Source organism: Gadus macrocephalus, chromosome 5, assembly GCF_031168955.1.
Source record: "Gadus macrocephalus chromosome 5, ASM3116895v1".
Classification (NCBI taxonomy): domain Eukaryota; kingdom Metazoa; phylum Chordata; class Actinopteri; order Gadiformes; family Gadidae; genus Gadus; species Gadus macrocephalus.
Window position 1 is genome coordinate 18,174,568 of NC_082386.1, and position 14,925 is coordinate 18,189,492.

General features: G+C 44.4%; 1 protein-coding gene and 1 long non-coding RNA gene across 4 annotated transcripts; one reads left to right on the forward strand and one right to left on the reverse strand.

Moving 5' to 3' along the window:
- Positions 1–631: 631 nt before the first annotated feature.
- On the reverse strand, positions 632–1,183 carry LOC132457451 (uncharacterized). The gene is made up of 3 exons (XR_009525646.1): positions 1,118–1,183; positions 1,028–1,074; positions 632–929 (listed from the first exon to the last, which is right to left on the reverse strand). It is a non-coding gene; the product is annotated as an uncharacterized LOC132457451 (long non-coding RNA).
- Positions 1,184–5,288: 4,105 nt separating this feature from the next.
- Positions 5,289–14,657, forward strand: LOC132457343 (ELAV-like protein 1-B). 3 transcript variants are annotated; one of them, XM_060051596.1, is made up of 7 exons: positions 5,289–5,450; positions 6,030–6,089; positions 6,846–7,026; positions 7,670–7,773; positions 8,490–8,643; positions 10,549–10,777; positions 11,825–14,657. In XM_060051596.1, exons 2-7 carry the CDS (start codon positions 6,054–6,056, stop codon positions 12,147–12,149), a joined length of 1,029 nt encoding a protein of 342 aa, XP_059907579.1. In that variant the 5' UTR covers positions 5,289–5,450; positions 6,030–6,053; the 3' UTR covers positions 12,150–14,657. The 3 variants fall into 3 exon arrangements, with proteins under 3 accessions (XP_059907579.1, XP_059907580.1, XP_059907581.1); XM_060051597.1 differs by having other exon boundaries at positions 10,549–10,685; XM_060051598.1 differs by lacking the exons at positions 5,289–5,450; positions 6,030–6,089; positions 7,670–7,773 and having other exon boundaries at positions 6,886–7,026; positions 11,825–12,274.
- The last annotated feature ends 268 nt before the right edge of the window (positions 14,658–14,925 follow it).

Below are 14,925 nucleotides of genomic sequence, written 5' to 3' on the forward strand. Positions count from 1 at the left end.
CCCAACGCTGGTAAATATTTACTTCCTCCTTGAACAGACCTAACGCGTCAAACGGCAATTATATAATCCCTCCTGATCTTTATAAAGGTCTGAAGACAAGTCTTTTCTGTGAACATCTCCACTGACTAGTGTGCTCTTAATTAAATTAAAGTTAATTAAATGCAGTAACTCCAATGCACCTGGAGGCTCGTATTGAATTTTTTTGAAACCTGGTTCTCCAGCACTAGGACTGTTGCGGTAAATAAATGCTTGTTTTTTCGCTAATTTAAGTCTATGAAATCAAATGCTGATTGTGACCAGATGGGGCTGTTCCTGCATTTATAGACATTTGATTGCCCTTGACATTGATTCTACTTTTTGCATCAATTTACTTCACAGTACTGAACTACACCAGTGTGTCCTACTCCCATAAACCCTGAGGATCCCTGGATGGCTACACCAGCACATTAATCCACACCCAACATCAACACACAGTGCACACTCTATAAAGCTCGTAAGTCCGCCCCTTGCGGCGGGACCTCGTGAGATCGTAAGATATGACTGGGTTTCAATGGAGAGAAAGTAAATATTTTCTCCATTTTATGTTGCACCACATTTTGGGGGCAGAATGTTTGAATCGATCTTTGTCATTTATTTCTGTACTCCATATCTGTAATCCCAGCTGTTGTATTTTAACACGGTAGCTGGGAACCCTCTTTATAGGGAGCGACTAGAGGGACGAGGCTGGAAGCAAACCTGAGCCTGGATCTTAACCTTCTTTCTAAACCTAATGCCGCAATTTAACCGCAAATAAAGTGAGGCCTAAAGTAACTTGACTCTCTTACCTAAACTTGCTTGCCTAAACTCGCTTGTCTAAACTCGCTTGCATAAAACCTAAACTCGCTTGCATAAAACCTGAACTTGCTTGCCTAAACTCGCTTGCCTAATACCTGAACTCGCTTGCCTAAACTCGCTTGCCTAAACTCGCTTGCCTAAACTCGCTTGCCTAAACTCGCTTGCCTAATACCTGAACTCGCTTGCATAAAACCTGAACTCGCTTGCATAAAACCTGAACTCGCTTGCATAAAACCTAAACTTGCTTGCATAAAACCTAAACTCGCTTGCATAAAACCTAAACTCGCTTAGCTTGACTCGCTTGCCTGTACTCGCTTGGCTAAACTCGCTTGCCTAATACCTGAAGTCGTTTGCCTAAAACCTAAACTTGCTTGTCCAAACACGTTACACAAAGTTAACCATCCATAATCTTTAACCCAAACCAGACTTGTCCCTGGGTCGCTCCACTTTAATTTAGAAGTTTCTTCTTTTACCTCATCTGCGTTTTGAGTTTCATTCTTTGAGGGCTTGAAGTGCTTTTGAGGATATTTGAACCTTTGTTTGCCGCATCAATAAACATGCTTTATCTTTACCCATTTTGTTTTGGATTGCATTTCTATGTGTAATCCGGCCAAATGTTCAGTGTCCTTACATGTAATGTCTATGGTCTGACGATAATCTGACCTCTTCATGAAGCAGAATGTGTGAATGTTGTCCCGTGAGCTCCAGGCTCTCGGTGGGCCTGTCAACGTCTCTTTAGCAAAAGGTTGGAGAGTGAAATTCATTTTTGTGCCATTTTCATGCGAGTATTTCAGACCTGTGGTGTTTCACATGAGACCTTAATGGGAACTTTTCTTTTTCTGCCTGCATACGTAATGCCTACATTTGTAGGGTGATCACTGTTGATCCCTATATTGATCATTAACCACCTCATTCTTTGGGATTACAAATATGTAATTTATGAGCATATTTGCAAATGCCTCCAAATATCAGATTGTGTAAAAACGAATGAAATGTAACCTGCTTGATTTAAAGAAAATAAAACATCCAAATATTATAAACCTGTTTTGTGTTGCTCTCTTACCATGTGGAAATGAGCAGATAGATATGTTTAGCTCTGATTTGCTGCCTCCTTTTGGTGTGGTGCTGGGATTTGTTTAATATACTATTATCATTTCCAGGATAAGTTAATAACCTAGTATAGCCTACCCGGAAAAGAAGGAATATGATGGCCAGGGCAGGCTGTTTCGGTGTAAGTGAAATCCGCGAGCTGCTGATCATGTGAGAGAAGGTTATGTAGTCACATTAAAAAATACCTTGAAAGATGGTAGGCCTACGATCTACGAGAGACGCAGAGGAACTTTCCTTATGAGGCTTTTGTCGGGATAAAAAACAAGTGCTCAGCAAAATGAACAATAAGTTGAAGTTTTTGCACTTGTATATAGTTAATTTCGTTTGTAGCCTTTACTCAGACGTGAGCTCATTCTTGCATGCGGGTGTCCGGCTTGGCAGTGTAAAAAGGCCTATACATCATCCTGCCCAACAATATGGGCAGGATCTAGAGTCAAGACCAAGCTCTCCTAATCGGGTCAGCAATAGCCGGGTTTCAATGCCCAGAATCTGAGTTTGAATGCTACTGAATTAATGGAATGTTGCATTTTTTGTTTTACATCATAGATTCTAAATTGCGCGCCAATCAATGAAACCTTATGCGGAATCAGATAGTCGGCTCTTTGCTGCACATTAAGATAAATGTAGTTGTCACACAAGCTATTTTTGTTATTATTTCAGGGGGGAAAATGCCTTGAAAAAATGTAGTAGTGCGTTCAGGATAAGGACTAATGTAGCATATGTCAGCCTAGGCCTAATCAATTGTGTTTTAATATCTTTAGCATTCATATTATTGCAGTCTAATCTTTTCGTAGGCTATTCTGTTGATGGCCTTGATGGGGAGATATTTTAACGCTTTTTAACCCCATTTTCCTGCATCATTCCTGCGTCGCCCCCTCCTACGGAGCCCATTTCAGCACCGTGTCAGACGGTTACAATCCTACGAACGTCGTGAGTGCAGTGAACGCGCGTTCGAAGCGCTCCAAATAAATTTACGATGGCTTGCAAGATCCATCGTGAGAATGATCGTACGAGCATCGTTATCGGGTAACGGAGCCCTGATGCCCATGATCCTCTGTTGGCTCTTATTATGAATATTCATGACATGCAAACATCTCGCCTCTGCTAGGCTAACAGCACTGTCCGTAACACACGCACGCACAAACACAAGACAGGAACACACACACACGGCCACGGTGGAGAGGTCATCTCTCTTATGACGTCACAATGAGCTGCATGACGTTGGAATTTTTTTCTAAGAATCTTTAACGTTTGCATATCTACTGTTGCACACATATTGAAAAACGCTTCTGAACAAAAGACATCGCTCGACGATTTCCGTCTGATTATTAATAAGCTTATTTTATCTGTTGTTTCTGCAAAGAACGAACGGAAAACAAAGGTATGTTACGGTCACTTAACGAAAAAAATTAAATGATTTACTAGGGAACGGGCTGTTAAATAGGATTCATTTGTTGAGTTTATAGGCTCTGTCGTATGTGTGCGATCGTTTATCTGACGCATCGTTTCATAACGCGGCCCTCAAGTCGGACAAGTCGTTTTATTTTTCCCATCACATTTAATCGGTCACCATAATGCAAAATTGCATTTTGAAGTGGGCTATAGACCGAATTTCACATAAGTTCAGGCACTGACTGATATGACCATACTAACTGTTGTACCGACTACTTGTACACAAGGAACCATTAGATTTTACTGTATAGATTTAGAGAAAATGTCATTTGAAAAACATACACATGCATATTCTCGCCTTTGCAAAATTGCATTATGTCAGCACTTTGAAGTGGGCTATAGACCGAATTTCACATAAGTTCAGGCACTAACTGATATGACATACTAACTGTTATACCGACTACTTGTACACAAGGAACCATTCGATTTTACTGTATAGATTTAGAGAAAATGTCACTGACTGATATGACCATACTAACTGTTGTACTGACTACTTGTACACAAAGAACCATGTGATTTTACTGTATAGATTTAGAGAAAATGTCATTTGAAAAACGTACACATGCATATTCTCGCCTTTGCAAATTGCATTATGTCAGCAATTTGAAGTGGGCTATAGACCGAATGTCACATAAATTCAGGCACTGACTGATATGACCATACTAAATGTTGTACTGACTACTTGACCACAAGGAACCATTTGATTTTACTGTATAGATTTTGAGAAAATGTCATTTGAAAAACGTATACATGCATATTCTGCTGGCCAATGGAGTCGAAGGTCCGCACTGGCGGCCAACTTGCCACAGTCAGCTGCTCACCCATAACACTGTGTTGACTTGGTAGTGGTAGGTACATGTACTTTTTAAATAACCTTAACCACCTTGCTACATTTTCAAACGGTTTGTTTTGTTATAAACGTCAGAGATGTAGTTACGGCACTGCATACTTGATACTGATGAATAATTATGTTAGATTAAATTTTTTTTGAAATGTTCTAAAATATGTACAATATTATAACCACGTTAATAAGGTTTGTAAGAAACCCAACTGTTGGTAAAACGGTTAAAAATGTAGCAAGTTATGGTTATTTATAAAGTAGCCTACATGTACCACTACCAACACAATGTTATGGGTGAGCAGCTGACTGGCAAGATGTCCGCAAGTGCGGACATTCTAGACGCCGCCAGCTAGTGTTCTATATATCTACACACGTAGGTGAAGGGTTTTATTTTGAAAACGTTGCGAGATACCACCCAAAGGCTGTTTAGAGTAAAGGCGCACGAAGATTTTGGTTTAACCGCGGATGAACGAATGGCGGCTCACTTGACCGCAGTGTTGACAGTGTACGTTTTCGTGAACCCTGGATTACGTCGCATTTCAACATAAAATAGCGTGTTATACACACACACACACACACACACACACACACACACACACACACACACACACACACACACACACACACACACACACACACTAACAGAGATTAACAAGGTACTAATATACACAATTTAGTGAATGTGAATGTAGATAAACACGCCAGAACATTTATTTATTTTGCAATAATATATTATTGTGTGGGAAAATACAAATTGTTCAATGAAAATATACAAATAAATTCTTGTACATTTTTCGGTGCTTCCTTTTTTGGGGGTATGTTTTAATTGGTTAATGCGCTTACTGTCAGCGCGTTGGACGAATGCGTGTGCTTGATACATGTAACGGGATGTTATTGTGCTTACAATAACAGCTACATTTGTTATTTCAATATTTTAGTTTTTTGTATTAAGATGTATACATCTATATTTATTATATATGTAATCTGGCTGTGGAGAACGACCTAGGGGGCGTGGCACGCATAAGGGGGCGTGGCACGCATAAGGGGGCGTGGCACGCAGAAGTGGTCGCGGCGACACTGGTCACGCAGCGCTGTAGTGTTTATTCCCCACCAGGGTATTGTAGCACTGTGTAACGTTAGTGAACGTCGTTGCCGCGATAAACAGAACCATTGCCGTTCGACCAGTCCATAAAAAAAATATCCTCTACATCTGGTGAGTGCTTCCGACCACTGACGACAAATTAGTCGCCTCTGAGTTCTGTTAGTTCAGCGTTAGGATTTCGTCGAGTGCAGTACCAAATATCGGCCATGCTGCCTTCGGGGCCATCTAACCAGCGGGCTACCTTTTAGTACGGCTCCGAGCATCGGGGCATCGTTTTTTATCCCATATAAGTTGTTTCGAGCGTCTTTGTCGTCACCGTACATATAAAATATACACCGGTTGCATTCACTCGTGTATTGGGGTCTCTTTTTGTTGTGTTGTAATGCGAGACGTAGCATTGGGCTAGCGGCGGTAGGCCCGACATGTACTGGTAGCCTAGCATGGCGGCTAACAAGGCCACGCCCATCATAACATGGGACGCGAGCCTCGTTTTTGATGTATGAATGAACTCTGAATTCCATGTGGTCCGGGTTTGTATCGATTGACGGCGTCTTTTGGTTCACATCTGTACATTACCAATACCGTGCCCATGTTAACGTGGTGTCAGACCGTGGTCGATACGACGCTACCTGTGGTGCGTGCATGTTATCTGTGATTTTCTGTGCACTAACTGGTTCAATGTATCCTTAGCCCCAGGAGCAGTGCGGTGTCTTAATGGCAGTTCGCAGAGGAAATATTAGGTACTTGAAAGTAAGTATGACGACTTGCTCCCTCCCGTTCATTCTAATGTTATTTCGGGTCAGTGCTTTTATCCTTTTACATGTCGGCTAAGCAATTGCCACCTCCTTGAATCTCGAAAAAAACAAACAAACGACACCTCCTTTTCTGTCACCTAAAAAACAAAGGCTGGATTAGAAAATAGGCAGACACCCCCATGTTGGTTGTCCATGGCCCGCTTGTTGTCGGTACACAGGACTCTCATTCATGATGTCAGACGTTCTCGGCTACCCCGCCAGAATACCCAATGGGAGTCCTAACTGGGCATGAATGGGCCCACTGTGAGGTGGCCGGCGGCGGCGGCGCCGCAGCAGACTGGGTCACGTTCCAGCCAGTGGCGACCGTCGGCCCCCGCTGGGCACAAGACGTTGAAATTTGGCCTGTTGTTGTAGTGTTGATATTCGCAGTGATTTCAGCACCAACAACAAAAAAATCCTTCTGCTACTACAACCGTGAGGGTTGACGCTGTAGAAGAGCGGAGAAGTGGATAGTGTTAGTGCCTGACCGTCCCCCACACACTGCAGTGCAGACATCGGGATTTCCACACCTGTTATAATGTCCTAGCAGAGATGAAGACTGAATTAATATGAGCATGGTGGTGGCTATAACTTCTCTTTATATCCGGCTGTGGGTGGACTATTTACTCTACACATCTGAAAAGTGAAACGTTTTCTAAGGTGTGTGTGTGTGTGTGTGTGTGTGTGTGTCTGTCCGTGTCCGTCCCCTCAGGAGGTGTATGACATGTCCAATGGCTACGAGGACCACATGGTGGGCGACGAGGGCAAGGATGGCAAGACCAACCTGATCGTCAACTACCTTCCCCAGAGCATGAGTCAGGACGAGCTGCGCAGCCTCTTCAGCAGCATTGGAGAGGTGGAGTCCGCCAAGCTGGTCCGGGACAAGGTCGCAGGTGCGCCCCCCCCCCCACCACCCCCACCACACTGACCCCCACCCCCACTCACTCACCCCGTTGTTGATGTTGGAGGCCTTCCTGGCCCACCAGGTGTGTTGTGTAGATCAGCCAAGTCATTTATTATTATTATTATTTAAAATATATCCACACAGATGTGAGTGATGGATGGATCAGCCTATAGGTTGGCAGTGTTGGGAATGGCCCTCCCCTTTTTACGTACAGGCACATTTGATTTAGTGTTGGCCAACCTCGCCTAGGTGCTGGTGCTGGCCGGCCCATATCTGGGCTCTGACGGTACATGTGCCGACCCCAGTGTGGCTAGCAGAGGCCCCAGATACCAAAGTAGCCCCTCCCTGAGTGAGGGCCGCTGGTTTGGTCCCACTCCATCACCTCCTCCTCCACCTCCACCATCAGGACCATACTGCTTTGATTGATTCATTTACACCAGGAACTGTCTTCTTTTGTTTTGTTTGGAAACGTTATGCAATGTTTGTTTGTTTGGGGGGTTTTGATATTTCTTTGTCCAATATTTTATATATATATATATATATATATATAAATGCCGATTTTATTTATTTTTTTTGAACTATATAAAACGTTTTTTTTGTTTTTGTTTTATTGTTTTCTTTTTTTTCTCTAGGCCACAGTTTAGGGTACGGATTTGTTAACTATCTTAACCCTAGTGATGCAGACAGAGCTATCAGTACACTGAATGGACTAAGGCTACAGTCTAAAACTATCAAGGTAAAGTGCCATCAGGTGTTCTCCAACTGTCACCCAAAAGATCTCATGTCATTTAATTTCTTTCCTGGCTCCTGTGCTTCCTAGGCCTGTCGTAACCGTTCTCACCCCAGGGGGTAACACCCTACAGGACAGTGTTTACATGTACGTCCAGCTAGTTGCCCCTGCTAGATTTGCCCATTCTCATCCTGAGAATGGGCATGATTTGATTCATATGTAAGCGTTTTAATTTCTAGTAATTTTTACTCTTCAATTCGATTTCTGATTGGCCACTATTCTCTTGTGCCCTTTAATGAGGTCACCTGTTGCCGGGTAGTCCCACATTCTGGACAGCTGTGCCAGGTTAATTGGCCGCTAGTTAGCAACCAGGAACTGTCCTTTTTATTTGCCTTTTTCTTTGTTGCTTAATTGGTTTTATTTAGTTGCTTTTTTGCCAAGTTCATCCTGTAACTAAAATATTAGGCCTACTTTAATGGGACTGGCTTACCGTTACATATACTATTCTAAATAAATGAGTTCATTTATATAGAATTCTTGTGTTTTTGAAAATGTGAATAGAAATGACTGTAGGGTTCGTGTTAGTAGTGATTCTGCTAGGTCACTTAGCCATACTTAAATTAAAAATGATTCCATTTTGTCAGTGACTTTCATGATACATTCTAGCTCAGCAATTGGTCCCCTTTGACCTAACGAGGCCTCCGTTGCTTCCTGCTGCTCAGGTTTCGTTCGCCCGGCCCAGCTCGGAGACCATTAAGGATGCCAACCTGTACATCAGCGGCCTGCCCCGGAACATGGCCCAGAAGGATGTGGAGGACATGTTCACGGGCTACGGCCACATCATCAACTCCAGAGTGCTGGTGGACCAGGCCACCGGTAGGACGCTGCTGTCAGAGGAGCCCCTTCTACGGGGCGTCTTAAAGTGACTTCATGCTGAGGTCTAACCCCGGCCGTTGTTAGGGTGCTGAGGTCTAACCCCGGCCGTTGTCAGGGTGCTGAGGTCTAACCCCGGCCGTTGTCAGGGTGCTGAGGTCTAACCCCGGCCGTTGTTAGGGTGCTGAGGTCTAACCTCGGCCGTTGTTAGGGTGCTGAGGTCTAACCCCTGCTGTTGTTAGGGTGCTGAGGTGCTGCTCCGCGCGCCTCGCGCTTTTAGACGCGCGCCCCAGTTGAAAACAGTTGAACTTTTGAAGAAAAGCGCTCCACGTCATCGGCGCTTTTTTCTAACGACCAATCAAAATCGAGGAGGAGGCAAGGCTAAAAGTATCAACAAAACACAAACTGAAACATGTCGGACGAAAGTTTAACAACGGCTGTGAGTGAGTGTCCGGTCCTGTATAGGGCTTTGACTTCGAACTTCGTAATTCGAATATAATTTGAATATCAAAAAATAAATCAAAATTCGAACGAATATTAGGCAGCCCTTAATATTCGAACCTGTTATGGGCAAGCCAAGAGGGAGAGACGTCGGAGAACCCGACGCAGTCTATTCATAATATTGTAATGACCACGGAAGAGGCAGTAAATTAAGTATTGATTAGACAGCGATTTATTAGAAACCCTATAACCGTTGGAACACGTAAGACCGGTAAGACATAGCAACGCCGGTAAACAAACCTCGAAAAAACCTAGAAAAAACCCAATCCAGGGCTGAATCCGAATACTCATACTTATAGTATGCATTTTGTAGTACGCCACAAATATAGCGCGTCCGAATGCTCAGTACGCATTGTGTAGTACGGAAAACGTTAAAGAATGCGTACTACCGCCACAGTATACAACGGTAGGTCACTACGCTATCCCACAATGCAACCGGAGTCGGGTAACGAACGAAGAAGAGATGGCTGACCCGACACCACCAACAGCGGCTTAGAAAGACGTCGTAAAAAGCGGCAAAAAAAAGAGACATTAAAAAAGTAAAGTAAGTAATTAAGTAAAAAGAGACATTTTTAATTTAATAGCAACGATGACAAGACGGAAAACAGGTAACTTATCAAGGTAATTTTGCCGGCATCTGAGGGGAGATACGTCATCTCCAAACATCCGGTGGAGTTTCGGAAGCGTTCATAGGCGTTCTGCGCATAGCTGTAGACCGTACTACACTGTCAAGTAGTAGACACTGAACAGAAATAGTATGTACTAAGTATTTGGATTCAGCCCAGGTCTTACTGAAGGCATTTAATGGTCAAAATATTAATAAATATTCGAATATATTCTAATATTAATATTAATAAACAAACAAACTTCGAATATGATTTTTGGGCAAAAGTCAAAGCCCTAGTCCTGTACGACCTCACGTTAAAGGTGGTATTCCCCGTACTGCCTCCTGCCACGATTAATGCTGTGGACACACACTGCCACGGCAAGAAGCGCTATTAATCTTGCATTCATTTTCTAATAAACCTGTAGGAGCAACCAGAGAGGACGTTCAGGTGTCAGATGCCAGATGATGGAGCCAACAGATAGAAGCTGTATATCTATGGATACAAGCGATGACGCGTATTAATGATGTAAACGAAATACGCTCCGTGTGCCTTTTTTAAGCGGCGCGCACAAACGCGCTGAAAGCAGTGCACGGAGCGCTCCGCCTTTTTAAAAAGGCTTTTGGTGGACACTTAGGGTGCTGAGGTCTAACCCCGGCCGTTGTCAGGGTGCTGAGGTCTAACCCCGGCCGTTGTCAGGTTGCTGAGGTCTAACCCCGGCCGTTGTCAGGGTGCTGAGGTCTAACCCCGGCCGTTGTCAGGGTGCTGAGGTCTAACCCCTGGGCCTGCTGTCCGCCCACAGGCCTGTCCCGCGGCGTGGCCTTCATCCGCTTCGACAAGCGGGCGGAGGCGGAGAACGCCATCAAGGACCTGAACGGCCAGAAGCCGCCCGGCGCCGCAGAGCCCATCACGGTCAAGTTTGCGGCGAACCCCAACCAGGTGAAGAGCGCGCCGTTCGTCTCCCAGATGTACCACGGCCAGTCGCGGCGCGGCTTCGGCGGCCCCGTCCACCACCAGGCCCAGAGGTTCAGGTGGGAGCGAGGTTTCTAACCGACACGCCGTCCCTCTGTTAGGTCTACCACGCAGTATAGTGCGTCTTGATGTGTTGTTTCACTTACTTATGACGAATGTACTTATTGTCTGTCGCTTTGGATAGAAGCGTCTTGCTGAACGACCCTAAATGTGAATGTATCGGCCGATGCTGAGTGTATACCGATACAGCATCTAGCATTGTGACTGCTAATAGCTCTTGTTCTTAGTGAAGGGTTCTCTTACCATGAAAGCAATGTAAAGTCTTTTCACTTGCCGTCGTTTTTTCATGGATTGGCGGTTGCGTTGTAGCTGCTTAAGCTGCGGCCACACAACACAATTTTCCACTTTGAAATAGGGCTGCTCGATTATGGGGAAAATCATAATCAAGATTATTTTGGTCAATATTGAAATCACGATTATTCAAACCATTATTTTTGAGTTTGAAAACATGTATTTCTTCAGCATGTCTCACCTCAAAAATACTTTGTAACTAAAAAAAATACACAAAATGGTCAAAAAGAAATCTGTTCCAATCTAAAATAATATATCGATATTTATCCAGCTGTTCTTCCCCCCCTACTCTTGATCAAAATTCGATTAATCTCCCAGCCCTACTTTGAAACCATCACACATCCCTGAGTAGCGCACCAAGAGTACTGTGTCTTTTGACTTTGCTATTCTCAAAGCACCTACTTTTCTGTGAAACGTTACAGGCAGCGGCTCCTCTGTAGTCGGGGAACAAGCACACTTTTAATCGGCAGCTAAACCGCACACACAGAACAGTGAAAAATGTCCCCCGATATTTCATTGAATCTTGAACATGAAAGCCGGGATTGCAGAGAGAAAGCGTTTCATCTCCACCTCACATGCACACAGTTATGGCGTCTGTCTGCCTCACACGTCTGCGTCTGCCCAATGACCAAAGTGTACCCCGACATGTCTGGTCAGAGCGCTGGGCAGGGGCGCCCACCGCCCCGCCCAGCGCTCCGTCCTGAGTGGCTCGGTGTGTAACGCTGCCTCCCTCCCTCCCTCCCTCCCTCCCCCAGGTTCTCCCCCATGAGCGTGGACCACATGGGCAGCATGGGCGGTGTGAGCGTCCAGGGCAGCAGCTCCTCGGGCTGGTGCATCTTCATCTACAACCTCGGCCAGGACGCCGACGAGGGCATCCTGTGGCAGATGTTCGGGCCCTTCGGCGCCGTCACCAACGTCAAGGTCATCCGCGACTTCAACACCAACAAGTGCAAGGGCTTCGGCTTTGTCACCATGACGAACTACGAGGAGGCGGCCGTGGCCATCTCCAGCCTGCACGGCTACCGACTGGGGGACAAGATCCTGCAGGTGTCCTTCAAGACCAGCAAGGGCCACAAATAGAGCCTTGGGTTTGGGGAGCTGAGGGGGGGGGGGAGAGACTTGTGTAAAGACTGATCCGGGGTGGTGGGGCAAAGGAGATGCAATGTCAGGGTTTATGAAACGACGGTTTTTGTTTTGGTGTACTCTCACTCACCGTGTGCATGTTGGTCTACAGTATCGCCTGATCACACGTAGTTTGGTTTCTTTTTTTTCTTTTTTTTTGCTTTCCCCTCTTCGTTTCATGTTTAAGAATTTGAGGTAAGGCTGCCCTCTGATTTCAATTGGTCGGAGGACATGCATGGCGTGACTAGGACTAATGATGGGTTTACTATCGGTCTGACAGGCTGTGAGGCGGATTTTGAGCCACCGTGTTGGGACTCGACATCACCAACGCAGCTCAAGAAACTAGGGAGTCTTTCAAGTTTTAAGCAGAGGAAAAACGCAGCCTGCTGCCGCCCTGTCGAGATAAGGGCTTGGAGATGAAGGGACTTTTCTTCGGTGAAAGGCAACTGTGGAGATTTTGTCCCCTTTTTTATCTTTCGTTTAATTTCAATTAGTATTGTGGCCACGGTTTGTGGCACTCCTTAGTAGATGCCTTAATTTTAAATCGGTTAAGTCTGACTTACCCCCCACCCCCCCACCCCCTAGCAGAGCACTTACCTTCACACGTCCGCCCGTTAACCAGGACTGCTGAGGGGTCCGCGCTCAGTACCCGACACGGGGTTTAGACTGCAGCGGTGGCTCAAGGCAGGACCGCGTTTTGTACTGTAATCCTACGACTGCGTCGGGTCTGTTCACGTACGTCTGGTCATGTTCTGTTGAGAGCGAGCGGAATTGTAGGGGGGGGGGGGACCTAATTGTCTTTGTCTTAAAATGGACCAAAGAAGGAAATCTACATTTTCTGGCTCTGATGTTTTGGGTTAATTGAGATTGCGTGAGCTATTAATGAGGTTGCATCAGAAAACCAGGGAATAGCATCCGCCTTCTGCTTTTGTTTCCCCTCTTTCAAACCTTTTTGAATTTATTATTTTATTTGAACCTTTTTATTTCAGACGTAGTTTATTTTTGAAGCTGTTGATTTTGATGGTAGATATAATCGCCTCTCATGTCCAACAATTTAAATTTGATTTGTTTTTCTAATATTTTTTTTTTGTTTTGATTGTTTAAATATAAATCATTAAATTTTCTTTTTTGGTTTTTGGTTGCTTTTTGCTTTTCTTTAGTTTTCCTCACGATACTTTCCCCCCCCACGCAACGTTGACACTTATTCAGATCGGTCCGACATTGACCTTACCGGTTGAACAAGTCGCCAGCTTGTTAGGGACTTATCAACGCGTTGGCATTGGCTTTTAGTGAAGCACTTGATCCATTCAACGCAGCAGTCGGGATGCTCAGTTTACTGGAGACGGTCACGGCCCCAGGCCAGTAAGACACAAAGCACACGTCTTCTGACTTTAATGCGCCGTGGTCCATCTCTGAGCACTCCGGGCATGGCCGACAGCCACCACATATAAATCAGTTTAGGTTCACGATGCATCTAACGAATATTTGGATAATTTTTTATTTCCAAGTAGTTGTTCCTCTGAAGAGATCCTACTGCTATAGTGTCCCTCCCCTGTGTATATAGGTGAGACTCAAGTTCAGAGTAACTAACACATACTAGCTTAGCTTCCACAAGAAGGGCACGTCAGCACGGTTTGGGTCCTTGAGCCCAACAAGAATACAGCATTCCCATATAGGCCATATATCAATTTGAGGTTTTTAATCATGTTATCATGTGTCGACACTTTTACTCGCCCATTTATTACTATCAAGCATGCAGTCCGAGTAGTACGATTTTTCTTAATATCGCCGTCGAGCTGCATTTCCTTGTTTGCATTGTCCTTGAGTCTTTTTATTTGTAGTTGTTAGTACGGTTCACATTGGCCCATGGGGCCTGATTGGCGTAATACTACCGATCAACATACCAATGGATGCCTTTTTTTGTTTGAACACGCATTGACCGAAACAAAGTATTACCCAAGTATGAAACTAATGTTTGTTAACACTGGCTTTCTCCTGCCGTTGACACCAAGTTGAACATAAAACCCCTTGTTTGGACCCATCACAAGCCTATATGTCTTTAACTTTGTGCAATATTCCGGGACATGACTTGGGGCAGGTAAGGTACGACGAGAAATGTCTTGGGTCCACTCTTGAATGTTGTCATTTTGTTGTCATCCGTTTTTCTATTCACTTGACATGTTACACTATCAAGAGTTTTAAGTTGCACACAATTCATGGATTGATGTTTCCTTGTGGGGAAGGCGTTGATTTTAACGTTCTGCCTTTATGTTGAAAGGTGTTTGAGTATTCGACAACAGCAATGGAGGAGTCCATTTATCTGTCACTGTGTTTGGGTATCAATGTCCGGATGACAGTCGTGTCTCTGGTTTTGGTTTGTGTTTTGTTTTGGATTTCATTAGATGTCTTCTAACATTGGCTCTTTTTAATAAAAACCTAGGAGGTTTTCCAGTGTGGAATCAAAAACGTCTGGTCTGATCGCTTTTCTGTTATGCAGATTTGAGAAGCTCCAGTTTTCCGATTTGCTAACTTTGTATATTCATAAGCCCAAAAGCATTTCCACTGCAGCTGTCAATTTAACCTAAAGAATAACACACTCCCGCCTACCTCTTGATAAAAGGGATTTTCTCTAAATCAATTTGGTTTGTTGTGGCAATCGAGTTCAACGGTGATAGCAGCAATTAAGTTAAAGCTGCTTTGTTAATCTGAGTCATCCATCGGATATAAAAATATA